The sequence below is a fragment of the Phyllobates terribilis genome, unplaced genomic scaffold (genome assembly GCF_046119375.1).
Source record: "Phyllobates terribilis strain yellow unplaced genomic scaffold, ASM4611937v1 Scaffold_12__6_contigs__length_324123572, whole genome shotgun sequence".
Lineage (NCBI taxonomy): Eukaryota > Metazoa > Chordata > Amphibia > Anura > Dendrobatidae > Phyllobates > Phyllobates terribilis.
Genome location: NW_027362772.1, coordinates 263,105,085 through 263,130,740, shown reverse-complemented (window position 1 = coordinate 263,130,740; position 25,656 = coordinate 263,105,085). Strand labels below are relative to the sequence as shown.

Here is a 25,656-nt window from a genome sequence, read left to right as displayed (position 1 = left end):
AAGGGTGCCCAAACTTTTGCATTGGCCCGTTTTCATTTTTGTAATTTTTAAAATGAAAAAAAATTACTAATATATATATATATATATATATATATATATATATATATATATATATATATATATATATATATATATATATATATATTCATTCATTTTTGCCTAAAATACAAAGTAAATGTGTCATCTTTAACTTTAGGCCTTTTAGAGATCAATTAATCTTCAACTTGCTTAACTGTTCACAATAAGGCTGTGTGCCCACTATGCGTTTTTTAAGCGTTTCCGCAGCGGCAATTCCGCTGCAGAAACGCTTAAAAAATGCTTGGTGTAAGGTCTGCCATGTTCCCCAATGATAATCCGCATGTGCTGTGCACATGCTGCGGAAATTTCCACAGCAGATTATCATTGCGGAAAAATCTGCAGCACTACCAATTATTTTGCGGAATCGCGGCGTTTTCGCCGCCATTTACTTGCTTTGAATCGCATAATATCCGCATCACTACATGTGCACATGCGAATATCATGTGGTTCAATGTGCGGATGGTACCCGGGTTTGGAGAAGAGGAGACTCTCCTCCAGACCCGGGTACCATAGTACCTGTAAAAAAAAAAAAAAGAATAAAATAAAAAATATACATTATACTTACCTTCTGATGGCCCCCGGTCTTCATAGCGATCCGTCCGGTATCCCCGGCAGCTTGCGACGGTCTAAAAGGACCTGCCATGACGTCACATGACTAAATTACGTCATGGAAGGTCCTTTTAGACCACAGCGAGACACCGGGGACACCGGACGGTGTCATCAGAAGGTAAGTATAATATTTATTTTTTACCATTCTTTTACGGTCACACTATATAAATCCATGCCGGTTGCATGGATTTATATAGTGTGACCAAGTTGTCAAGCACTTTCCAAGTGAAGCTAAAATAGCTTTTTAACGCACTTGACAACCCCCATGCGGAAATGCATGTGAAAAATGCTTCATTTCCGCTTGTTCCTGCAGGAAAAATGCATGTAAAATCCACATGCATTTCTTCTGCCAGGGAGATGCAGAAACGCTCAGGAAAAATCCGGAGCATTTCTGCATCGTGGGCACATAGCTTAACAGTAAATTTTGAACAGGGGTGCCCAAACTTTTACATGCCACTGCATGACTTGAATTCTGATTTTTTTTCATCAGTTTTTCCCCTCTGCAGCTCCTTTCTCTCTAATTTCCAGTCGTCTCTGAGCTAGTGAGTGGAGCAAGGCGGCTGTGATGTCTCCCCTACACAGCACACCAAGACATAAGAGATTCCCGCTCTCCCATCTCTCAGTAGCACATGTCGAAAAGTAGTAGCGTGTTGTAGCACTTAGGTGGGATAAAACACTTACTAGAAAGCTGAAGATCCTGTTCCTCTACCAGTTTCATTCGGCCAGTCCCTCCTCCTATTCCCTCCCCTCTTCATAGACTTCAATGAGAAGCTACTCTGATCACCCAGTGACATGGCTGTGGGTCTTATTTAGGCAAAGATTGATTTTCACTGGATTTTCAAAGTGATTAATGAGTTCAGCAGTCGGGGAAAGATAAGAAGTGGCTCATAGGTGGAGAAAGAAGCATACATCTCTGATAAGATATTAAAACTTTTCTTATATTTGCTTGTATTACTGATTCATGCAAAGTTTGTTAAAATGACAGTATGTCAGTGACTATGCTTAAGAATCCAGTGATTCAAAGAAGGCTACTAATCATTGAATAAGTGTCACTGGTGTGTCAGATTTGACAGACAGTGATACGGTGTCCGGCTGTAGAAGGTCGCTGCGTTTGGCCTTGCAAACGTCTTCCTGATTGTAGCGTCGGAGTCTCTGCCTCCTGCCGGGCAGAGAGGCCGATCCCCTCACCGCCGCGGTCCTGGTCCGGCATCCTCCGGCTCCCCGCCTGCGTCTGCCCGGGGTGCGCGCACCTCGCGCAGTTCCCCGGGCACTGTGCTTAGGGAGCGCGCGTGCGCTCCCTTCCTCTTAAAGGGGCCGCGCGCACGGTCCTAAAGAGTCCCCGGCCAATGGCCAGAGGACTTCCCTTATATAAGGCACCTCCTCCAAAATGGAGGTGCCTGTGCAAGATTGTTGTTTGTGTGCTAACACTCTCCTCAGTCCTCAGGTCCCAGTGCCCGGCAGCCTGTCTATCAGCCGTGCCCACCAGCCTGTCTATCAGCCGTGCCCGCCTGCTTGCCTACCCGCATCACCTGCCTGTCTACCGGCCATGCTCATCTGATGTGCCTGTGAGCTTGTGCAATCAGTCCCGTGGGAGTCGCCTGCTCTCACAAGGTCGGTCCCAGAGTGACACCTGGTTCACCTTCCCGGTCCCTCCTTGGTTCACGGAGTCAACTAAGCCACCGTGTGGCCAGGGTCGGTCCGGGTAGGCACTTAGTTACGCCCCTCTGGTCACTCCTTGCATCACAGCACAGAGGTTCCACCACCCGGATCCGTAACAGTTTGCACAGGCCATGGAATCCGGAGGCTCCCAGGCTCCTTCTCTCTCAGACCTGTAAAAAGAGGTCTCATGATACTATCCTGTTCTATCTGCGGACAGTCAACTCTCGCTTGGACGCGCTGTCCACCCAGACTGTGTCCGCCTCTAACCAAGCGGCACCCGCTCAGCCGGCACCTCAACCCAGTGGAGCTGTGGCATCCGGTGGTGACCCTGCCCTATGGCAGGGCTTCATTAATCAGTGCACGCTGCACTTTGAGCTCCTGGCACACCAGTTCGCCTCCGACTGGGCCAAGGTAGCATTCATCATGTCTCATCTCACCGGAGAGGCGCTGGCGTGGCTTAACCCTCTGTGGGAGAGAGGGGATCTTCTAGTGTCTGACCCCCAGGCCTTCCTCGCGGCTTTCCGGAAGGTGTTCGATGAGCACGGACGAAAATCTTCGACTGCCTCCTCTCTTCTCCGACTCCACCAAGGGAGTCTCTCTGTGGGACAGTATGCCGTGCGTTTCCGCACCCTCGCATCGGAACAGTGAGGCTCTGGTGTCCATCTTTTGGGAGGGACTTTCCGGACGGATCAAAGATGAGCTAGCCAGTCGTGACATACCTCCCTCTCTGGACGACTTGGTTTCATCAGCTACACGGATCGACATCCGTTTCCAGGAGCGTTCTAAGGAATCGACCTGTGAGAAAAGGCCAGTCTTGCAACCAGCATCCCTTCCGGTGTCTTCTCCAGAGTCTATGCAAATAGACCAAGTTAACATGGTCAAGTCTCGTCAGGAGATCCACCGCGCCGAGAGGAGTTGCTTCTACTGTGGCAGTATAGAGCATCAAATCCGCTCCTGTCCGGTGAGACCAGGAAACTCCAGTGTCTAGGACTGCTCAGAGAGGTCGTCCTAGGCAAAAGTTCTTCCTCTCCGCCCTTGACTCTGTCCGTTTCAGCTACCAGTGATGAGACCCGCTTCTTCGAGACTGCCTATCTGGATTCCGGAGCCACTGGGAATCTCATTGAACAGGCCGTTGTGGAGCGTTATCAGATTCCTACCATACGTCTGACTGATCCTTTAGAGGTTTCCTCGGTGGATGGAAAGCTTCTCTCTGAGACCATCTTGTTTGTCACTGAGCCTGTAACTCTTCAGGTGGGAATGCTACATTCGAAGAAGATCTCATTTTACAAGCTGTCCGGTCTCTCTCATCCCCTCTTGCTTGGCTTGCCTTGGTTACAGAGACATAAGCCAGTCCTGAATTGGAGCTCGGGTGAGGTGCTCCATTGGGGTCAGTAATGTCAGAAGTCCTGTTCCGGTTCGTCGTGCTCGACCTCCGTCTACTCCAGCTAACCTACCTGGCCTGCCGGCATCCTACTGGTCATATGCAGACTTCTTTGATAAAAAGGAGGCAGAGACACTACCACCTCATAGGCCGTATGATTGCCCCATCAACCTAATACCTGGTGCTTCACCTCCTGCCGGGGGAATCTACCCCTTGTCACTGGCCGAGACTCGTGCTATGTCTGAATACATAGAAGAGAATCTTGCTAGGGGATTTATCCAGAAATCCACCTCTCCGGCTGGAACAGGATTCTTCTTCGTCAAAAAGAAAGACGTCTCTCTTCGTCCATGTATCGACTGTAGGGGTCTAAACCAGATTACCATAATATAAGAACCCCCTGCCCCTCATCTCAGAGCTGTTTGACCGCCTAAAAGGCGCAAAGATCTTCACTAAGCTCGATCTTCGTAGGGCATACAATCTGGTCTAGATTCGCCAGGGAGACGAGTGGAAGACGGCATTCAACACTCGGGATGGTCATTACAAGTACCGCGTGATGCCCTTCGGTCTCTGTAATGCTCCAACCATCTTCCAGGAGTTAGTAAACAACATCTTTCAAGATCTCCTGTATTCCTGCACGGTGGTGTACTTGGACGATATCTTGGTGTTCTCCCCTGATCTGCCCTCTCACCGAAGGGATGTTCGTCAGATACTACTGCGGCTCCGGAAGAATCGCCTGTATGCTAAGTACGAGAAATGCCTCTTTGATCAGACCTCCCTACCATTTCTGGGGTATATCATCTCTGAGACCAGACTGTGGATGGATCCCGAGAAGGTGTCTGCAGTCTTAAAGTGGCCCCGACCGGAGGTTTCTGGGATTCGCTAACTATTACCGCCTCTTCATTCCTCATTTCTCCTCCCGGACTGCTCCCATCTCTGCTCTCACCCATAAAGGAGCAAATCCCAGGGAATGGACTTCCGAGGCGCAAAATGCCTTTGTCTCTCTTAAGCAAGCCTTCTCCTCCACTCCAGTGCTACATCGTCCTGATAATAAACAGTTCTTCCTGGAGGTTGATGCCTCTTCCTCCAGGGCCGGAGCAATGATCACCCAGAAATCCTCTTCCGGGCGAATGGTGACCTGCGGCTTCTTCTCCAAACTCTTTTCTTTGTCCGAGCGCAATTACTCCATAGGGGATCGAGAACTGCAGGCCATCAAATTAGCGCTGGAGGACTGGCGCTACTTGCTTGAGGGGGCTCTGCACTCGGTGATCATCTACACTGACCATAAAAACCTCGCCTACTTGCAGACTGCCCAAAGACTAAATCCGCGTCAGGCAAGATGGTCTTTGTTCTTTGCTCGTTTCAGCTTCTCTCTCCATTACCGCCCGGCAGACAAGAATATTAAAGCTGATGCTCTATCCCGCTCTTTTCTGTCTACCGTCCAAGAGGAGGAGCCGCTACACATCATTGACCCCTCCAGAATAATGACTGTTGCTCCGTTTGACCTGTCTCATCTACCTCCTGGTAAGACCTTTGTAGCGGCTCAGGATCGGAAGAGGGTCTTACTCTGGGGTCATTCGTCCAAACTGGCTGGTCATTCCGGCCAGAGGAAGACGCTTCTGCTCATTGCCCGACATTACTGGTGGCCCATCCTGCGCAAAGATGTTGCGGATTTTGTCGCAGCTTGTTCCTCTTGTGCCCGTAACAAGATACCTAGGCACCTTCCAGCTGGTCGTCTTCTTCCTCTTCCCAAGTCTTCTGCTCCTTGGCAACACATTGCAATGGACTTAATCACTGATATTCCGGTATCTTCCGGTTCTATCGTCATTTGGGTGGTCGCTGACCGCTTCTCCAAGATGTCTCACTTCATCCCTCTGCCTGGTCTTCCGTCCGCACCTGTGCTGGCTAAGGACTTCATCCGTCACATCTTTCGGCTCCACGTCTTACCCCTCCCTCCACATTGTCTCGGACCGTGGAGTTCAGTTCACTTCTCGCTTCTGGAGAGACACGTGCAAGCTGCTGGATGTCTCTTTAGACTTTTCCTCGGCCTATCACCCTCAGTCTAATGGTCAAGTGGAATGGATTAATCAGATACTCACCAGTTTTCTTTGCCACTTTATCAACGCTCACCATAGCGATTGGGTAGAACTTCTGCCTTGGGCTGAGTTTTCTTATAACAACCGTGTGAGTGAGTCCTCTGCTAGGTCTCCTTTTTTGTGGTTTACTGTCGACACCCCCTAATTCCGTTTCCCGTCTCCTCTTCAGTGGACAATCCTGCCGCGGAGTCACTCGTCAGTGAATTTTCGGTGATTTGGGAAGACACTAGATCTGCGCTTCTTCAGTCCTCCGAGCGGATGAAGAAGCATGCTGATAAGAGAGTCTGGATCCGCCTCTGTTACGTCCGGGAGACAAGGTCTGGCTTTCCTCCAAATATGTCCGTCTCAAGATACCATATTACAAGTTGGGTCCGCAGTTCATCGGTCCTTTCGAGATTTGAACCAAATAAATCCAGTGGCGTACAAGCTGAAACTCCCTTCCTCTTTGCGGATTCCCAATTCCTTTCATGTGTCTCTCCTCAAGCCTGTTGTCCTTAATCCTTTCTCTGACGATCCTGGTACCACCCCAGCTCCAGTCTCCGCTGAGGACGTCTTTGAGGTAGAGAATATTTTGGCCATCAAGAGGGTAAGAGGAAAGACCTTCTTTCTTGTGGATTGGAAGAGGCTTGGTCCTGAGGAGAGGTCTTGTGAGCACAGGGAGAACATTCATGCCCCTTGTCTTCTAGAAAAATTTCTTGTGGGCCTAAAGAAGAGGGGGCGTAATGGGGGGGGGGGTACTGTAGCATCAGCGTCTCTGCCTCTTGCCGGGCAGAGACGCCGATCCCCTCACCGCCGTGGTCCTGGTCCGGCATCCTCCGGCTCCCCTCCTGTGTCTGCCCGGGCATTGTGCTTAGGGCGCGCGCGTGCGCTCTCTTCCTATTAAAGGGGCCGCGCGCGCCGTCCTAAAGAGTCCCCGGCCAATGGCCGGAGGACTTCCCTTATATAAGGCACCTCCTCCAAAACGGAGGTGCCTGTGCAAGATTGCCGTTTGTGTGCTAACACTCTCCTCAGTCCTCAGGTCCCAGTGCCCGGCAGCCTGTCTATCAGCCGTGCCCGCCTGCTTGCCTACCCGCATCACCTGCCTGTCTACCGGCCGTGCCGGTCAGCTTCTGCCATCAGTCCCGTGGGAGTCGCCTGCTCTCACAAAGTCGGTCCCAGAGTGACACCTGGTTCACCTTCCCGGTCCCTCCTTGGTTCACGGAGTCGATTAAGCCGCAGTGTGGCCAGGGTCGGTCCGGATAGGCACTTGGTTACGCCCCTCTGGTCCCTCCTAGCATCACTGCACAGAGGTTCCACCACCCGGATACGCAACACTGATCCTTTCATGATCCCTCTCTCTCTAGGACCCAGCGGTGATCCTCACCTTGCTTGGGGATTATACCTTTAGGACCTAGCGGGGAGCCTCACCTTCTGCTGCTAATTACCACACCCTTGCTGTATCCTTAAATACACTCAGTTTCTCCAGAGAGTTGCTGGTGATAGCGTGTTTTATCTAGTTAGGCCTGGGATTCTAGTAGTCGACTAGAATTACCTTGGAGTTCCTTTTGTGGGCTGTTGCCTTGTTTTCCCCAGTTTCACCTTTAAGCTAAGTGTATTTGTAGCGCCCTGAGGGTTCGGCCGCTACAGAGGTATTGCATCTCAACCAGATGTGCGATATCTCACTTCCAGGTAAGGATGGAGTGTGGATCAGGACCCCGACACCTGCATGCATTACACCACATTTCCGGGGGACAGGGCGACCGATATGCTCCAAGTAGAGCACGACAGTCCCTGTCCCTGGCTGGAGTGGGGGGAGGGAACACCGAGGAAGGGGGGACCCTGTAGTGCATAGGAGCGAGAGAGCAGTTCCTGGGTGCACTTAGAGGGAGGTATAAAAGGTGGGCACCATCTTAGTTCTGAGAGAAGTCAGTCGGTTCAGTAGTTGGGAGAGAATGTGGCTGGGTGCAGAGGCTCTGCATGGGCTCTGCTCCGCAGGCAGGCCGGAGAGAGCGGCCGGGGCCTGGAGGAAGGAGAAGGAAGGAAGAGGAGCGTAGGAGGCTCCAGGAACAAGGAACGAAGGGACCCCAGGGGTGTGGACCGGCGAGTTGCCACCGCACGCCTGAATCTACCTGCGTAGGGGGGTCAGGCCAAAGGGGGAGACCGGTCCCCGAAACTAGTGGAGGCAGGGAACTACCCTCAGCTAGAAACCAGAGGCTGTGACATTTCATGTGGCGCAGCCCCTCACTACTCCCACTAGGAAGGCACCACATAGGGTCAGGGAAAAGGCGCCAAGGTTTACCAGAGAAGGCCCGAGGCAGCCGGACAGAAGCGAGGTCACTGGCGGGGTATGACAGGCCAGAGAAAGGACACACAAAGGGGGTCCTGTGAAACGCTCCAAAGTTATCTGGGAGTAGGCCGAGCCCCTCACCTGGTGAACACAGTGCGCCGTGGGACGTTATGACCAGCTGTAGTAACGTGGATAAAGAACTGTGAGTAAATACCCTGGACTGCATTACAGGACTCTGTGTTACTGCTGCTCCCGCGCACCATCACCCCCAACATCCACACTTGCTGCCCTGAGGCTATACTCCTCCCGTAGGGAGTTATACTATCCTCTGCTGCCCTCACAACACCAGCCTCAGCGGTCTGCCCTACAGCGGCGGTTCACTCTGACCGCAATCCACGGGTGGCGTAGTCGGACATTTAATCACAAAACCCTATAAATAGAACGCCATTTGGGTTGACCACCCTGAGCCACGGGACCGGGTCCCCACCACGCAAGGACTACAACCCCCAGCATCCACAACGGGTCCGGTCCCGGGCATCCCCACACACACGCGGCCCAGGGGGCGCGTCAACTTTTGGCGTAGTCGGCAGGATTTCGTGCCCGCAACCACCGGGTACTGCGTGCCTGAAAAAAGACTGTTTTACTGTATTGAATATGGCGCCCGCCCCAGCAGAACGGACGCCATAATGTGCGCGCCAAAAGACAACAAGAAGCCACCTCCCATCGTGGGCCAGGTCCCAGAATGGCGCCAAAGAAGGAGCCCACCCCCAACAGCCTGGAGTGCGGCTGTAGAGATGTCCATCAACGTGGGGGGGCTGCCCCTGAGAGTGATTGTCAGCAGGTTGCCCCGGGACCACCCCCAACAGGGGCGAAAGGAGAAGAAAACCGGGGGGGCAGGGTGTGGTTTGGATCAGTCTCGGCAGACCACACCCGGAGATGGCGAGCAGCATCGACTCCAGCACCCTGACGGATGGCTTGCTGCAGGCCATCGCGGCCCCATACAGCCTCAAGGAGGCTGATGGCTCAGCTCCCTGGAGAAGACCCGGAGTTCCTTCGAGCGGCGCTGGAGGATCTGGACCGGAGGATGGTCCAGGCGCAGCGGGAAGCTGTAGCGGAATGGAGAGAGGAGATGGCCCAGCGGGTCGCGGCCCAGCAGCACGGGACGCCGCCAGCACCGGCCAGCGAGCCAGCCCCTGAGGACGAGGAGCGGAGGCCGGAAGCCGAGAGCAGCGCAGCCCTGGAAGCAGGTAAGGGGGACACCCCTGCCCTCAGCCCTGATGCTACCAACCTGCCTCTGGACCCCATCGCGGAGCTAGACGTCCCGGGAGTCGCTGCGCCTCCACCGCTCCCGCCGCCGGCACACAGGCCCCAAGCTGTGAGCACAGTCGCCGGATCAAGCCCCAGGCCGTGCCCCCTGACCCCGGGTGCGGTCGGAAGCGGCCCACTCCAGGCCCGGTCGCAAGGCCTGACCTCCCCAGGCGCCTTCCAGCAGCGTGTGCCCCCGGTCCCAACACTGCCACCCCTAGGGACCGACCTATACAGCCAGCTCGCCGGACCCGATGGAGAGCCGGCCCCCCTGCCAAGCGGATGGGTTCACCCTTGTCACCGGAAGAACCTGTCCGCAGAGGCCGAGTGGCCCCGCTTGCTCCGCTCCTGCCCGCTCCACAGCCAGTCGCCATCCCCCAGCTCCCGGAGGAAGAGGTCCAGATAGAGTGGGACCAGACTGGGGAGGACCTTATGGGGTTTTCGCAGGAGACGCGGGCGGCCGCAGCTCGCAGGCGGGAGTTCGGCCAGCGGGAAATAAGGCAGCTAGAGAAGGAGGAGCGGGAGCGGCGCCAGAAGAGGGAGCAGCTGCAGGCCCAGAGCGCGGAGGAGAAGACGCGGACCCGCCAAAAACCCCCAAGCTGCACGCGGTCCTAAAATTACCGGGACCGTGGTTAAGTTCCATCAAGAGAAGGGGTGGGGGTTCATCTGGGACCCCACCACAGTCACAGACCTCTATGTTGACAGGAGGGATGTGGAGGGTCATCTGCCAGCGGGACACCCGAAACGGGAGCTGTTCGCGGGAGATCGGGTAACATACACCCGACATCGAGGACTGCAAGGGTGGTACGCCCTCAATGTCCAGCGGGTAGAAGAAGAGCACTACCTTGAACCCTACTACCCAGAGGACCCGGACGGGTCTGAAGAGTACGGTGAGGAGGAGGAGAGTCAACAAGTAGGACATCGCTACTGATGAGCGACAGCCTAATTGTAAATAGTTACCCGCCAGGGTGAAGAGTTACAGGACACGCCGTTTTCCGGATTATGAGAAGTTTGCCCGGTTAAGGGTTGTTGTTCATTTGTTTGGTTAAAGTTACCCGGAGACGGGTCAGTAATATCCGGCTGAGGACTGGGAGCAGGCAACTTTGTGTAAAATATCCGGCTGAGGACTGGGAGCAGTCAACTTTCTGTGAACTCTCCGGCTGAGGACTGGGAGCAGCCAATCCATGTAAATAGTTGCACTTCCTAAAGTGCCCTCTATTGGTTTTATAAATATTGCAACAACAGACCTCAGAACAAAAACCCGTTTGGTGTGGCGGAAGATGTGGTCCAACTCCGGATCACCTAAGCCCTGCAGCCACGCCCAGGGCCTACGTTGAGGATTTGTGAAAGGGTCCCTCATGTTCAAAAGTTTTTGTCAAGTTTGCACCTTAAGAATGGATACCTGGTCGCGGAAAGAACTGTGACCTGTTGAAAAGAGACTTCGCCGTTGATATGCTGCTGATGATGTTTGATATGTTTGCTACTAAAAAGAATGTTTTATATATTGGTGAAAAGAGAAAGTGTTTCCCATAAAGGGAAGTGATATGCAGTTGGCAGTTTAAAAAAAAAAATAAATAAAATTTTGCATGTCCTAATTTGCATTGTCTTTTGCTCTGTTCCAGCCCACGGACGTGCTGTGATTTACCAGGGGGGAATGTAGCGCCCCGAGGGTTCGGCAGCTACAGAGGTATTGCATCTCAACCAGATGTGCGATATCTCACTTCGAGGTAAGGATGGAGTGTGGATCAGGACCCCGAAATCTGCATGCATTACACCACATTTCCGGGGGGCAGGGCGACCGATATGCTCCAAGTAGAGCACGACAGTACCTGTCCCTGGCTGGAGTGGGGGGAGGGAACACCGAGGAAGGGGGGACCCTGTAGTGCATAGGAGGGAGAGGGCAGTTCCTGGGTGCACTTAGAGGGAGGTATAAAAGGTGGGCACCATCTTAGTTCTGAGAGAAGTCAGTCAGTTCAGTAGTTGGGTGAGAAGGTGGCTGGGAGCAGAGGCTCTGCATGGGCTCTGCTCCGCAGGCAGGCCGGAGAGAGCGGCCGGGGCCTGGAGGAAGGAGAAGGAAGGAAGGAAGAGGAGCGTAGGAGGCTCCAGGAACAAGGAACGAAGGGACCCCAGGGGTGTGGACCGGCGAGTCGCCACCACATGCCCGAATCTACCTGCGTAAAGGGGGGGGTCAGGCCAAAGGGGGAGACCGGTCCCCGAAACTAGTGGAGGTGGGGAACTACCCTCAGCTAGCAACCGGAAGCTGTGACATTTCATGTGGCGCAGCCCCTCGCTACACCCGCTAGGAAGGCACCACATAGGGTCAGGGAAACGGCGCCAAGGTTTACCAGAGAAGACCCGAGGCAGCCGGACAGAAGCGAGGTCACTGGCGGGGTATGACAGGCCAGAGAAAGGACACACAAAGGGGGTCCTGTGAAACGCTCCAAAGTTATCTGGGAGTAGGCCGAGCCCCTCATCTGGTGAACACAGTGCGCCGTGGGACGTTATGACCAGCTGTAGTAACGTGGATAAAGAACTGTGAGTAAATACCCTGGACTGCATTACAGGACTCTGTGTTGTTACTGCTGCTCCCGCGCACCATCACCCTCAACATCCACACTTGCTGCCCTGAGGCTATACTCCTCCCGTGGGGAGTTATACTATCCTCTGCTGCCCTCACAACACCAGCCTCAGCGGTCTGCCCTGCAGCGGCGGTTCACTCTGACCGCAATCCACGGGTGGCGTAGTCGGACATTTAATCACAAAACCCTATAAATAGAACGCCATTTGGGTTGACCACCCTGAGCCACGGGATCGGGTCCCTGCCACGCAATGACTACAACCCCCAGCATCCACAACGGGTCCGGTTCCGGGTATCCCCACACACACGCGGCCCAGGGGGCGTGTCATATTCCCTTGTTTGTTTCCCTTGTGTGTACTTTAGTTAGCAGTGGGGCTGACTAGTGCTCACCCCTCCCTCTCCTTACCTAAGGCCTAGCTTTCGGGTCAGCTAGGGCCAGGTTTCCTGCTCGGTGATAGGTACAGAACCTATATAAAGTCCATAGGGGAGTCAGGGTTTGTCATTTGAGCTGTTTAGGGGTCTCCACTCCCCCTTTCCCCATTTCTAGGGCTCCATTCCCTTTTCCTGTCGTTATACGCTGGGTTCTCCCCATACCCAGTGTGACAATAAGACCACCCACTGGACTCCTAAGCATTGAAAGAGCAGTAATATCAATAGACTAAAAATTCTAGATGTACTAGATCTTTTTCCGACAATTTTGTAAATCAATCCGCTCAGCTCCGTGTTTTTCTGCTTCTGGCAAATTATATATTTAGGTTCAGCCAATTCTACTAAGAATGTCCCTTGTGAAACAACTTGAGGCTTAAAGGAAACCTGTCAGAAACTTTAACCCCCCCCCCCCCCCCAAAAAAAACATGTATATGACTGTGTAGCCCTTTAAAAGACAAACCAGTTGATCCCTTTGTGACCCTAAAGTTCTGCTCCAGCAGTGAGAAATTGTGTTTAAAAGTGGTGTCCGGAAGTGCATTGGGGCGTGTTGATGCACTTACAGCTTCTCAGCCTCACGCTGTATTCCTACATGGCAGCACCTTCTTCAGGCTGATTGACAGGTCGTTTGCTCTGGGACACAGTCACTGAGCTGCCAATCAGCCAGAGAAGACTGGTAATAGGTAGGATCTACAGTGTGAGGCTGAGAAGCTGTAAGTGCACCGTCACACCTCAGTGCACTTCCAGACATAACATCAAAAAGTGATTTCTCACTGCTGGAGAAATACTTTGGGGGTCATAAAATGATATACTTCCTTATCTTTTAAAGGGCTACACAATCATATTAAGGATTTGTTAAAAGTTTCCCTTAAACAGTTGGTCAAAAAGTTGAATCACTGCACATTCACGAGCACTTTAGGACTTTTCCATATAGAACGGATGCCCTAAATAAAAGTATCTGGAATAATGATTATACAGTACAGACCAAAAGTTTGGACACACCTTCTCATTTAAAATTTTTTCCGTATTTTCATGACTATGAAAATTGTACATTCACACTGAAGGCATCAAAACTATGAATTAACACATGTGGAATTATATACTTAACAATAAAGTGTGAAACAACTGAAAATATGTCTTATATTCTAGGTTCTTCAAAGTAGCCACCTTTTGCTTTGATGACTGCTTTGCACACTCTTGGCATTCTCTTGATGAGCTTCAAGAGGTAGTCACCGGAAATGGTTTTCACTTCACAGGTGTGCCCTGTCAGGTTTAATAAGTGGGATTTCTTGCCTTATAAATGAGGTTGGGGCCATCAGTTGTGTTGTGCAGAAGTCTGGTGGATACACAGCTGATAGTCCTACTGAATAGACGGTTAGAATTTGTATTATGGCAAGAAAAAAGCAGCTAAGTAAAGAAAAACGAGTGGCCATCATTACTTTAAGAAGTAACTTTGAAAGTGTCCCCAAGTGCAGTTGCAAAAACCATCAAGCGTGTGAGGCAGTGAGTGGGATCGTATACGAGGGACGTTATATATCCCCAGAATGTGTGCAGAAACCTATTAAATCCATTGGAGTGTATTGCAGTCACAGACACACCTGAGGCTGCAATGCAGGAATGAAGGTGAGCAATGACCTAGTCAGGCTATCTGGCTAAGGCAGATTAAGTAAAACCCGGCAGGGCCTTCATTTCTTGGAGGAGGTCACAGGAGGCAGTGGGGCGGCCTCCTCCCTCCAACCAGGGTTTTCCAGTGGCTCTTGCCACAGGTCCTTTAAAACCCCTGCACTAAGGATTAGTGTTGGTCTATTCTGGAACCTGCTAGGAGCACAGCAGGGGAGCTCAGCAGGATTGAGGGTGGCTGAACCCACACCTGGGAAGCCTCTGCACCTGTCAGGCTCTAAGCGGAACGGGGCGGCCGTTGCCCACGGCAACCATTGTTGATGGATTCATGTTAACACGGCTGCGAACCGGAGGACTTTCTGTTTACCCGTGAGTTGCTGAATAAAAGATCTTTATGTTGGGTCACTGCCTCAGTTACTGCACGGTGTGAACACCGCCGCCTTACAAGCGCTACAAAGAAACTGGCTCACATGAGGACCGCCCCAGGAAAGGAAGACCAAGAGTCACCTCTGCTTCTGAGGATAAGTTTATCTGAGTCACCAGCCTCACAAATCGCAGGTTAACAGCAGCTCAGATTAGAGACCAGGTCAATGCCACACAGAGTTCTAGAAGCAGACACATCTATACAACAACTGTTAAGAGGAGACTTTGTGCAGCAGGCCTTCAAGGTAAAATAGCTGCTAGGAAACGGCTGCTAAGGACAGGCAACAAGCAGAAGAGACTTGTCTGGGCTAAAGAACACAAGGAATGGACATTAGACCAGTGGAAATCTGTGCTTTGGTTTGAGGAGTCCAAATTTGAGATCTTTGGTTCCAACCACCGTGTCTTTGTGCGACGCAGTAAAGGTGAACGGATGGACTCTACATGCCTGGTTCCCACCGTGAAGCATGGAGGAGGAGGTGTGATGGTGTGGGGGTGCTTTGCTGGTGACACTGTTGGGGATTTATTCAAAATTGAAGGCATACTGAACCAGCATGGCTACCACAGCCTCTTGCAGCGGCATGCTATTCCATCCGGTTTGCGTTTAGTTGGACCATCATTTATTTTTCAACAGGACAATGACCCCAAACACACCTCCAGGCTGTGTAAGGGCTATTTGACCAAGAAGGAGAGTGATGGGGTGCTACACCAGATGACCTGGCCTCCACAGTCACCAGACCTGAACCCAATCGAGATGGTTTGGGGTCAGCTGGACCGCAGAGTGAAGGCAAATGGGCCAACAAGTGCTAAGCATCTCTGGGAACTCATCCAAGCTTGCTGGAAGACCATTTCTGGTGACTACCTCTTGAAGCTCATCAAGAGAATGCCAAGAGTGTGCAAAGCAGTCATCAAAGCAAAAGGTGGCTACTTTGAAGAACCTAGAATATAAGACATATTTTCAGTTGTTTCACACTTTATTGTTAAGTATATAATTCCACATGTGTTAATCCATAGTTTTGATGCCTTCAGTGTGAATGTACAATTTTCATAGTCATGAAAATACAGAATAATATTTAAATGAGAACGTGTGTCCAAACTTTTGGTCTGTACTGTACATTGATATGGGGTTTTTATATTTAACAGGTACTTACTTGTAAACATGGCGTGAAAATAAGGGCTACATGATGCCAGCACCACTTTGTGGCCCTTAATTTCCTTGGTCCCCACGTGCAGCACAATGTCACACAGGAGCCCCCGCTGGCGCATTCGGTTCATGCAGACGAAGGCATCGTGGTAGTGCCGTTTCGAATTGTGGGAGATGCTGTGGCCATCCCGGCTCAGAAGCTGCACCGCCCCTTCCATGGCTGGGGACTGGTCTCCTGATTTCTCCTTCACTGGCTTCACTCGTTGAAGCTGTGCAATAAAAAAAAAAAATAATACAGAAATTTATATAAAGTTTATCGGCAAACTCCTCATAGGCGGTAACTTTTCACTGATAGGACGAATTGAGTAAACGCAACAATATGGAATCAAATTGATTCAAACAACATGAAACCTTCTCCGTTCTAGTCAGATTGTATACGGAGCATTACAAGGCAAATGTCTGCATCTATATCACTTGCAGTGCATATTTTGGGGATAGTCCATATGGTTGTTATAGGACCAGCTTTACCTAATCCTATTTTGTGATTGTCCCTGGACATAGGACTTACATGAAAAGTGGAAAATCCAACATCCTCAGGTGGCGACAGGTGAAATAGTAATAACCAGAAACAAAAACGGGCAACACTTTATTTTTACCTATAGGGCCCACTTTCCTCTACGTATGCCCCTGGTAGACTTGCCAAAATCAGTATTGGGAGAAAATGGACAGTTTTAAGCCCTGCCCATGAGCAGCCACTTTTGTGTTCGGTTTATAGAATCCCCATCTCTTTTTAGCCCAGGACAACCCTGTATTTTCCAGGGCTGTATCTGAAAATTTGTACCACTCCTAGCAAATTCGGCACCATTGGCAGGTATGCCCCGGCATCAGAGTGATAGTTAATTATTATAGGGGTTGTTTAGGATTAGGTAAAAATGGCTTTTTTCTTCCAAAAACAACGCAACACCTGTCTACAGGTTGTGTGTGGTATTGCAGCTCAGTTGTATCGAAGTGCATAGATCAGAGCTGCTATACCGCAAGCAGCCTGTTGACCAAGGTGTCGCTGTTTTTGGAAGAAAAAAGTATATAATACATTATATTAAATGTTGAAGGAGCAAGAGGTAGCAGTCACATCCTAGCCTTGTGCCTGAGAAGATCTAAAGTCTAATTATATGGCTAAAGAGCCATCAGTAATATAAAAGTACATGACAGCTGGGGGCCCTTTTATAGAGTTCTCATTGGGACCCAAAATCCGTTCTAAATAGAGACAATCGTAGCTATAGCTCAAGCGTCAAAATGATTTTATGTTCCTACAATAGCTAATGAGAAATGTATATTGAAGTCGTATCCCCGCCTGAACCCAACCCTATTGTTTGCCGCTCCTTCTACACTGCAACAGATAAATAATCCATGACTGGCAATTACCCGACTGCCTACGTCCAAAGCCACTCTTCTCTGATCTCCCCGCTGTGAGTCAAAGTATACTATCTGCATAAAAGTAAGTGCTCCTCCAGATTACACCTACAGTAGCTTTTCTGACCTCCAATTCTACATTTATATATATTAATATGGAGTTGGTCTCTTTGCAGATATAAAAGCTTCCACTCTTCTGGGAAGACTTTTTATGAGATTTTGGAGGCATCAGTGGCATTTTTTTCCCCATCATCCAGAAAAGTGGAGGAAAGGCCGGGCTCACAATCTCTGTTCTAGTTCTGCCCAAAGGTTTTTTGGATGGGGCTGAGGTCCGGGTTCTGTGTAGCCGGTCATGTTCTTCCACACAAAACTCCCACAATCATGGCTTTATGGATTTTGCCTTGAGCACTGGGGCATAGTCATGGGGAATAGAAAAATGAAGCTGACCACTGATAACAGCCCATAGCATAATCCCTCCTCCATTATCTGTACAGTGCACAATGCAGTCAGGGGGTTACGTCCTCCTGGAATCAGCAAACCCAGACTCCTCCATCAGATAGAGAAGTGTGATAAGTAACTGCACAGAACAAGTCTCCTCCAGAGTCCAGTGGTGACGGGTTTACACCACTCCATCCGACGCTCGGCATTGCGCTTGGTGATGTAAGGCGGCATGCAGCTGCTCAGCCATGAAACTCCTGGCGGGGACGCAGTGTTTGTGCTGATGTTGTCTGGCCTCTGCAGTTATGGAGTCAGCAGAGCGCTGGTGACTTTTCTGTCCTCTGCTCCTCAGCACTCGGCCCCTACTCTGTAACATTACGAGGTCTCCACTTCGTGGCTGAGTTGCTGCCGTTCCTTCTTCTTCTCCATTATATCACTCACAGGTGATGGGGGAAGATTTAGGAAGGAATAAATGTCATGGACGGACTTGTTACCCCAGTGGTTCCTATTACAGGACCGCACTGGTATCAGTGAGCTCCGCACCACCGGTCTTTCTGTCACATTAGTAAAGGAAGATGGCATGACGGGGCTGGAGGTTATACACCTAGGGGTGAGGGGCTGGACGTTATACCCCGGGGCCAAAGGAAGTGAATGGCAATCCTAAATTCAATGATTAAAGGGGTTGTCCAGTATTGGACAGCCCTCTTCCATGCCCACAAGTTACCTTATAAAATAAGAAAAAACGCATACTTACCTTATACACTTAGTGGTGCCACCCCCCCCCCCCCCCCCCAAGCTCTGTGTACATATAGTGAATATTAGTTCTCAGCTATTAAAATATGGTTCGGCAATGTACAAGCACTGACACTCCATGCTGTCATTGCAGCAGTAGAAATAACCATAGGTACAGAAACACCTCTGTGTCTTGGGAAATGTTGAAAATAGCTCAGCCTTTTCATTCCACTAATCCATTGGAGGCTTGTGGATTGGGCGATAACCAATATTTGTGGTCAACTAGCTTCCCCTATTAAGAAGTGTACTTATTCTTTCACATAAAACCTGGAGAAAATAATGATCTATCTTCCTTCAATGCCCACATCAAGTTAAAACTGTTTTTGATGCACAAACCAATCTAATATGTCAAAGAACTGTTCCCATTCTCAAACTTGGCAACTTGCCATCCACTTGTTTTAGTGGTCGATTCCTCACCGTCAACATTGTACCAGCACTTCAATTATAAGTCGCTTCTGTCCAACTGCTTCCCTGCTTCGAACTAAAAGTCCGTCTCACAGCTCTGCCTAGATGCAGGGTGACAGACAGGAGAGCAAGAGCAGTGAGACAAAGACTCCCAGCTTCCTGTAATCTGTGTCTCTGCTGCCAGAGCACACTTGACAACAGACACTTAGGAGTGAGTTTTTGTAGGTAAGACAATATGATTTTTAACATAATAAAAACAGAACACAACATAATATTTTATTACATTATCTATCAAATGGGATCAACTCGTCCGACGAGAATTAAAATCTTGTAGATGAGGCAGAGGAAGACAACTCGAGGACTTCGGATTAAATGTAAGTTCTCAATACATTATGAAGGAAAAGGAAGGTACATCCAGCACTGGGTCCTCCTTCTTTATTGCAAATCCATAAAAACTCCAGACATAGAATAATTGCAGACGCGTTTCAGACTAAGGATGTAACAGTCTGAAACACGTCTGTGATTACTCTATGTCTGGAGTTTTTATGGATTTGCAATAAAGAAGAATTTTTTACGATGACCCAGTGCTGGATGCAGGGGTGGATTAAGAGTAGCAAAGGCCCCAGGCAGTTTAGAAGGTGTGGGCCCCTCTCCCCCACACACCTGATGATAGATCATGTGATAGTTCACGTGAAATTAATTTGGCACAATATTAATATATTAATTATAATAATTTTTTTTACATTAATTGTATGACTTAATATTGAGCACAATTAAGTATGCTGACATCCCCTATATACAGTATGAGACCCTACACACAATATGAGCTGCCACAATCCTCCCATACACAGCAGGAGGCTGCACGTAGCCATCTATACACGGGGGGCCGCACATAGCCATCTATACACAGCGGGGGGTCGCACGGCGTCCCCCCCAGAGACAGCGGGAGGCCGCACGGCGCCCCCCCCAGAGACAGCGGAAGGCCGCACGGCGCCCCCCCCCAGAGACAGCGGGAGGCCCCCCCCAGAGACAGCGGGAGCCCCCCCCCAGAGACAGCGGGAGGCCCCCCCCCAGAGACAGCGGGAGGCCCCCCCCCAGAGACAGCGGGAGGCCCCCCCCCCAGAGACAGCGGGAGGCCCCCCCCCCAGAGACAGCGGGAGGCCCCCCCCCCAGAGACAGCGGGAGGCTGCACGGCCCCCCCCCAGAGACAGCGGGAGGCCGCACGGCGCCCCCCCCCAGAGACAGCGGGAGGCCGCACGGCGCCCCCCCCCAGAGACAGCGGGAGGCCGCACGGCGCCCCCCCCCAGAGACAGCGGGAGGCCGCACGGCACCCCCCCCCCAGAGACAGCGGGAGGCCGCACGCAGTCACGCACACACACAAAAGTATACAGACATATACAGTACAGACCAAAAGTTTGGACACACCTTCTCATTTAAATATTTTTCTGTATTTTCTTGACTATGAAAATTGTACATTCACACTGAAGGCATCAAAACTATGAATTAACACATGTGGAATTATATAGTTAACAAAAAAGTGTGAAACAACTGAAAATATGTCTTATATTCTAGGTTCTTCAAAGTAGCCACCTTTTGCTTTGATGACTGCTTTGCACACTCTTGGCATTCTCTTGATGAGCTTCAAGAGGCAGTCACCGGAAATGGTTTTCACTTCACAGGTGTGCCCTGTCAGGTTTAATAAGTGGGATTTCTTGCCTTATAAATGGGGTTGGGACCATCAGTTGTGTTGTGCAGAAGTCAAGTGGATACACAGCTGATAGTCCTACTGAATAGACGGCTAGAATTAATATTATGGCAAGAAAAAAGCAGCTAAGTAAAGAAAAACGAGTGGGCATCATTACTTTAAGAAATGATGGTCAGTTAGTGTGAAAAATTGGGAAAACTTTGAAAGTGTCCCCAAGTGCAGTTGCAAAAACCATCAAGCGCTACAAAGAAACTGGCTCACATGAGGACCGCCCCAGGAAAGGAAGACCAAGAGTCACCTCTGCTTCTGAGGATAAGTTTATCTGAGTCACCAGCCTCAGAAATCGCAGGTTAACAGCAGCTCAGATTAGAGACCAGGTCAATGCCACACAGAGTTCTAGAAGCAGACACATCTCTACAACAACTGTTAAGAGGAGACTTTGTGCAGCAGGCCTTCATGGTAAAATAGCTGCTAGGAAACCACTGCTAAGGACAGGCAACAAGCAGAAGAGACTTGTTTGGGCTAAAGAACACAAGGAATGGACATTAGACCAGTGGAAATCTGTGCTTTGGTCTCATGAGTCCAAATTTGAGATCTTATGTTCCAACCACCGTGTGTTTGTGCGACGCAGAAAAGGTGAACGGATGGATTCTACATGCCTGGTTCCCACCGTAAAGCCTGGAGGAGGAGGTGTGATGGCGTGGGGGTGCTTTGCTGGTGACACAGTTGGGGATTTATTCAAAATTGAAGGCATACTGAACCAGCATGGCTACCACAGCATCTTGCAGCGGCATGCTATTTCATCCGGTTTGCGTTTAGTTGGACCATCATTTCTTTTTCAACAGGACAATGACCCCAAACACACCTCCAGGCTGTGTAAGGGCTATTTGACCAAGAAGGAGAGTGATGGGGTGCTACGCCAGATGATCTGGCCTCCACACTCACCAGACCTGAACCCAACTGAGATGGTTTGGGGTGAGCTGGACCGCAGAGTGAAGGCAAAAGGGCCAACAAGTGCTAAGCATCTCTGGGAACTCCTTCAAGATTGTTGGAAGACCATTTCCGGTGACTACCTCTTGAAGCTCATCAAGAGAATGCCAAGAATGTGCAAAGCAGTCATCAAAGCAAAAGGTGGCTACTTTGAAGAACCTAGAATATAAGACATATTTTCAGTTGTTTCACACTTTTTTGTTAAGTATATAATTCCACATGTGTTAATTCATAATTTTGATGCCTTCAGTGTGAATGTACAATTTTCAAAGTCATGAAAATACAGAAAAATCTTTAAATGAGAAGGTGTGTCCAAACTTTTGGTCTGTACTGTACATACACGCATAAACACATTTGAAACACAAAAATACATATAAACAGACATCACACACACACACACTCACTCACTCACTCACCATCCCCCGGCTCCCGTTTTCCAGCTCCTCTCCGGTGGTAAGTAGCAGTGCAGGGCGCTCACTGCGTGACGTCACATTAGCAGACACGGCCGCGCACAGGGCCTTGTCTCCTAACTGTGAAGCGGCAGGGCCAGCACACAGGGAAGTTAACAGGTGCAGTGCTGGCCCGGCCGAAGAAGAAGCAGCGGCCATGCGCCGCTGCTGGGGGAGTGACTGCCGGTATGTGCCGTGGCACCGCACATATTATAATGAGGGCAATCTGGCCATGGATTCCCCCGGAGCCCCGGGCGGTAGCCCAGATTGCCCTCATTATAATCCGCCTATGGCTGGATGTACTTTCTTTTTCCTTCATTGTTTCTTACTGTGCTACAAGACCGTCCATGCAGAGGAGATCCTCGGTCCGTGGGTGAGATGAATATCAGGTTATCGCAAGGTTTCCTATGACTTCTATACTCAATAAATTCTCAACCACCCATCAAAAAAACCTCATAGAAATGCAATATTACGTGATCTATAGTGGGATGCGTTACACTATGGGGGCTCCCTCTCTTCCCATACAGTAATTCCCCATCACCCCCCATGGACGCAATCATCTGCTACAAACAAATGCTGAGCAGCCCACTATGCATTATTCACACAGGATAAACTCGGCTACAGAACTGATGACTAAATGCATTCAGTAAGGATGTAAATACATAAAAAAAATCATAGATAAAAGGAAGCAGGAGGCGAATGTCACCCTGCAGCCTTCAGCGATTCATCACTGAACGTTCTGTGCCCTCCACTGCTGTGCCATCCCGCTCTGTACACCTACATGCTGCTGATTAGTGCTGGTAAAAATAGATCCTCTGGAAGAAGCAATTTCTACACATTTGTAATCACATTTGGAAGCCGTGACTAGCAGCCACCTCCTCTGGAGGACGAGACGAGGGGATCACGACAAGCACTGGAGGACACGGCAAATCAGAGTACAGATTTATAGGGCGGCCATATACAGGCGGATACGTTCATAGGGTCAATGACCGTTCGAGAAATCTAATTGGGCTGGTAATTGCCAAAAAATCCTGCACTTCAGAGAACGGAATGTTTTTGTTTCTCTGTGCCGATTATAGGATTATGTTCAGATTTGCACTAAAAATCCAAAGCAAGTTAAAGTTCAATGCATGTATTTGGAGATTTTAAATTCCCTTCCATAAGAGGTGGAAAAATTCCACAGTTCGGATTATCCCATCCCCATTGTTTTGCTTAAAGGGGTTGTCCAGGCTTTGGGAACAAGTCTGCAGTCACTCTTTATCAGTGTGCACGCTGTCATGATTCTCCAGTGTCGGCGACACAAGTATGCAATTTGTGTACATGCAGTCACATGCCAACTAAACATCTGCAAGTCTAGTCGGAATGTGGCCGGAAGTATGAATATCGCATACTTGCAGTCACATGACTGTCTGCTCCCAGGGTTGGCACCGGAGAATCCCAGCAGCACACACTGTGTGCGCTGTGAGGATTCACAAGTCTGCAGTACCATAGAATGACTGCAGACTTGTACCCAAAACCTTGACAATCTCTTTAAGTGACACTGCACTTTTTGCTGCGTTAAAGTAGCTGTCCAGTGAAAAGAAGTAATCAACTACACACACTATAGGCGATTTATTAATCAGTGGGTGTTTCCGACCGATAGGACCAGCACCGATCACTAGAACAGTGAACTTACATCCCGTTAGAAAGGAGCAGTAGTGCACATGCTTGAGCGCAGCTCCTTTCATTCTTTATTGGGCTGTCGAGCACTGAACTCGGCTTTTCCCGGTAACCCCATTGAGAATGAATGAAGCGGAGATAGAAAATACAACAAGGCATATCATTTTGCAACAGATAAAAAAGTGCCCCATTGTAGATTCCCAATTCTACTGACCGGTGCCGTTCCCAACGGTCGGACCCCCACCAATCAGAAAGTTATCACCTATCCTATAGGAGAACCAGCGCTGGAGTAGGGGTTTGTGATTAAAAGGTACATTTATTATTTTTCTCTACAGAAAGATTATCGTTTTAAAGGGAAGTCATCATCAGAAAATTAGCTGTTTATATCAGTATTTTCTTTTTAATTGTTGTCAATTTTTTTTTCATATGACGATGTTTGTTAAAAAAAATAAATAAAATGGTAAACTTGCAATTTTCACATTGGCCACTAGTTTTTTTTTTTTTTTTTTAGAATCATATTTCCTGTCCTTTCAGGAACAGTTTTCAATAGGCTCCTTATCAGCAGAGGCAGGATTAGACAAAGAGAGGAAACACCTCCATACACAGCTGATCACATAGGATCCACAAATCACAATAGGCGATGTCACAGATGATCTTAATTACCTTCACAGAGACCTTTGCACACGCTCATTAGACGCTTCAGACTCTGTTCTTTGTGGATAATGTTATTGAAACAATAGGATAGCACAAATCAAATCAAATGTGTTTCCGTTGCGTGTCCATCGACAAATACACCAAAGATATGATACATATCAACAATATAATTAAACTCCTTTAAGTCACTGGGGTTCCTCATTTTGAGGGTGTGGAGTCAGAGAAGTGAATATGCAGGAGGGGGTAAACCTTGCTAAAAGTATAAAAGTAAAGAAATTAGTAAATAAAACTTCTGTATCTTAATTAACCCCTATTTACACAGGCTAATAAATGCTCATAAAAATCACTCGTTCCGGCTCATCGGCTCAAACACGGAACACTCATTTGTTGGCTGATCGTCATGGTCAGCGGAAATTGCATAAAGTCGTTCGGCGCTGATCTAAGAGCAGAATTCGGCAAGTCTAAATGAGCATTTAATTTTTTGACACTTCTCCCAAATGTACAAGTTTATTTTAATACCTCCCAAAATGCCTGATCCTTTTTCCTAGGAAGGCTAAGAAATTCCCACCAAAATTTAGAAGCCAACTTGACTCCAATGGAGCTCGTTGCCATTTTATTACAGTCTATACCCTGCAACACTTCAGTGCAAATTTGGAATTTAAAGAGGGCCTGTTACCAGGTCAAAAGTGTGCAGTTTTTGCTCCAGTTTTATTCCATCTGTTCCCCTGACTATTTAGTTTTTTTCTTTTTTTAAATCCGCTCTACGGTTCCAGACATATGAGCCTATTCATTTATCAATGACTATTATGGTCATGGGGGAGGGGCTTAAAGGGTAATTATGCAGAGAGGCCTAAAAACACCCCCCCGAGGAATCCTGTGAGCCGCGCTTAAATAAAAAGGCCCATAGCTGTGGAACCGTATGGTGGATTTTAAAAAAGAAAAAAAATGGCATACTCATGGTAGCAGCAGGAATTAAATAAGAGAAACTGAACCCTTTTCACCTGGTCACATGTCTTTTGTAGGTGAATCTGCAATAAGTTAGGATCAAGAAACATATACAGTGCTGGCCAAAAGTATTGGCACCCCTGCAATTCTGTCAGATAATACTCAGCTTATTCCTGAAAATGATTGCAATAACAAATTCTTTGGTATTATTCTCTTCATTTAATTTGTCTTCAATGAAAAAAACACAAAAAGAATTGTCCTAAAGCCAAATTGGATATAATTCCACACCAAACCCCAAAAAAGGGGGTGGACAAAAGTATTGGCACTGTTTGAAAAATCATGTGATGCTTCTCTAATTCGTGTAATTAACAGCACCTGTAACTTACCTGTGGCACCTAACAGGTGTTGGCAAGAACTAAATCACACTTGCAGCCAGTTAACATGGATTAAAGTTGACTCAACCTCTGTCCTGTGTCCTTGTGTGTACCACATTGAGCATGGAGAAAAGAAAGAAGACCAAAGAACTGTCTGAGGACTTGAGAAACTAAATTGTGAGGAAGCATGAGCAATCTCAAGGCTACAAGTCCATCTCCAAAGACCTGAATGTTCCTGTGTCTTCCATGCGCAGTG

The 25,656-nt window shown here is 49.1% G+C and overlaps 2 protein-coding genes across 4 annotated transcripts in view; one reads left to right on the top strand and one right to left on the bottom strand.

Annotated features, from left to right (window-relative positions):
- Positions 1-25,656, bottom strand: part of KLHL17 (kelch like family member 17) — an 84,470-nt gene that overhangs the window by 37,145 nt on the left and 21,669 nt on the right. For all 3 annotated transcript variants that reach the window (XM_073656954.1, XM_073656956.1, XM_073656955.1), the window contains one exon: positions 15,587-15,848. In XM_073656954.1, coding sequence (XP_073513055.1) covers positions 15,587-15,848 — 262 coding nt within the window. The remainder of the gene's footprint in view (positions 1-15,586; positions 15,849-25,656) is intronic.
- Positions 17,057-25,656, top strand: part of NOC2L (NOC2 like nucleolar associated transcriptional repressor) — a 105,652-nt gene continuing 97,052 nt past the window's right edge. Inside the window, exon 1 of the mRNA XM_073656952.1 lies at positions 17,057-17,074. The gene's annotated coding sequence lies outside the window, so the exon portion shown is untranslated. The remainder of the gene's footprint in view (positions 17,075-25,656) is intronic.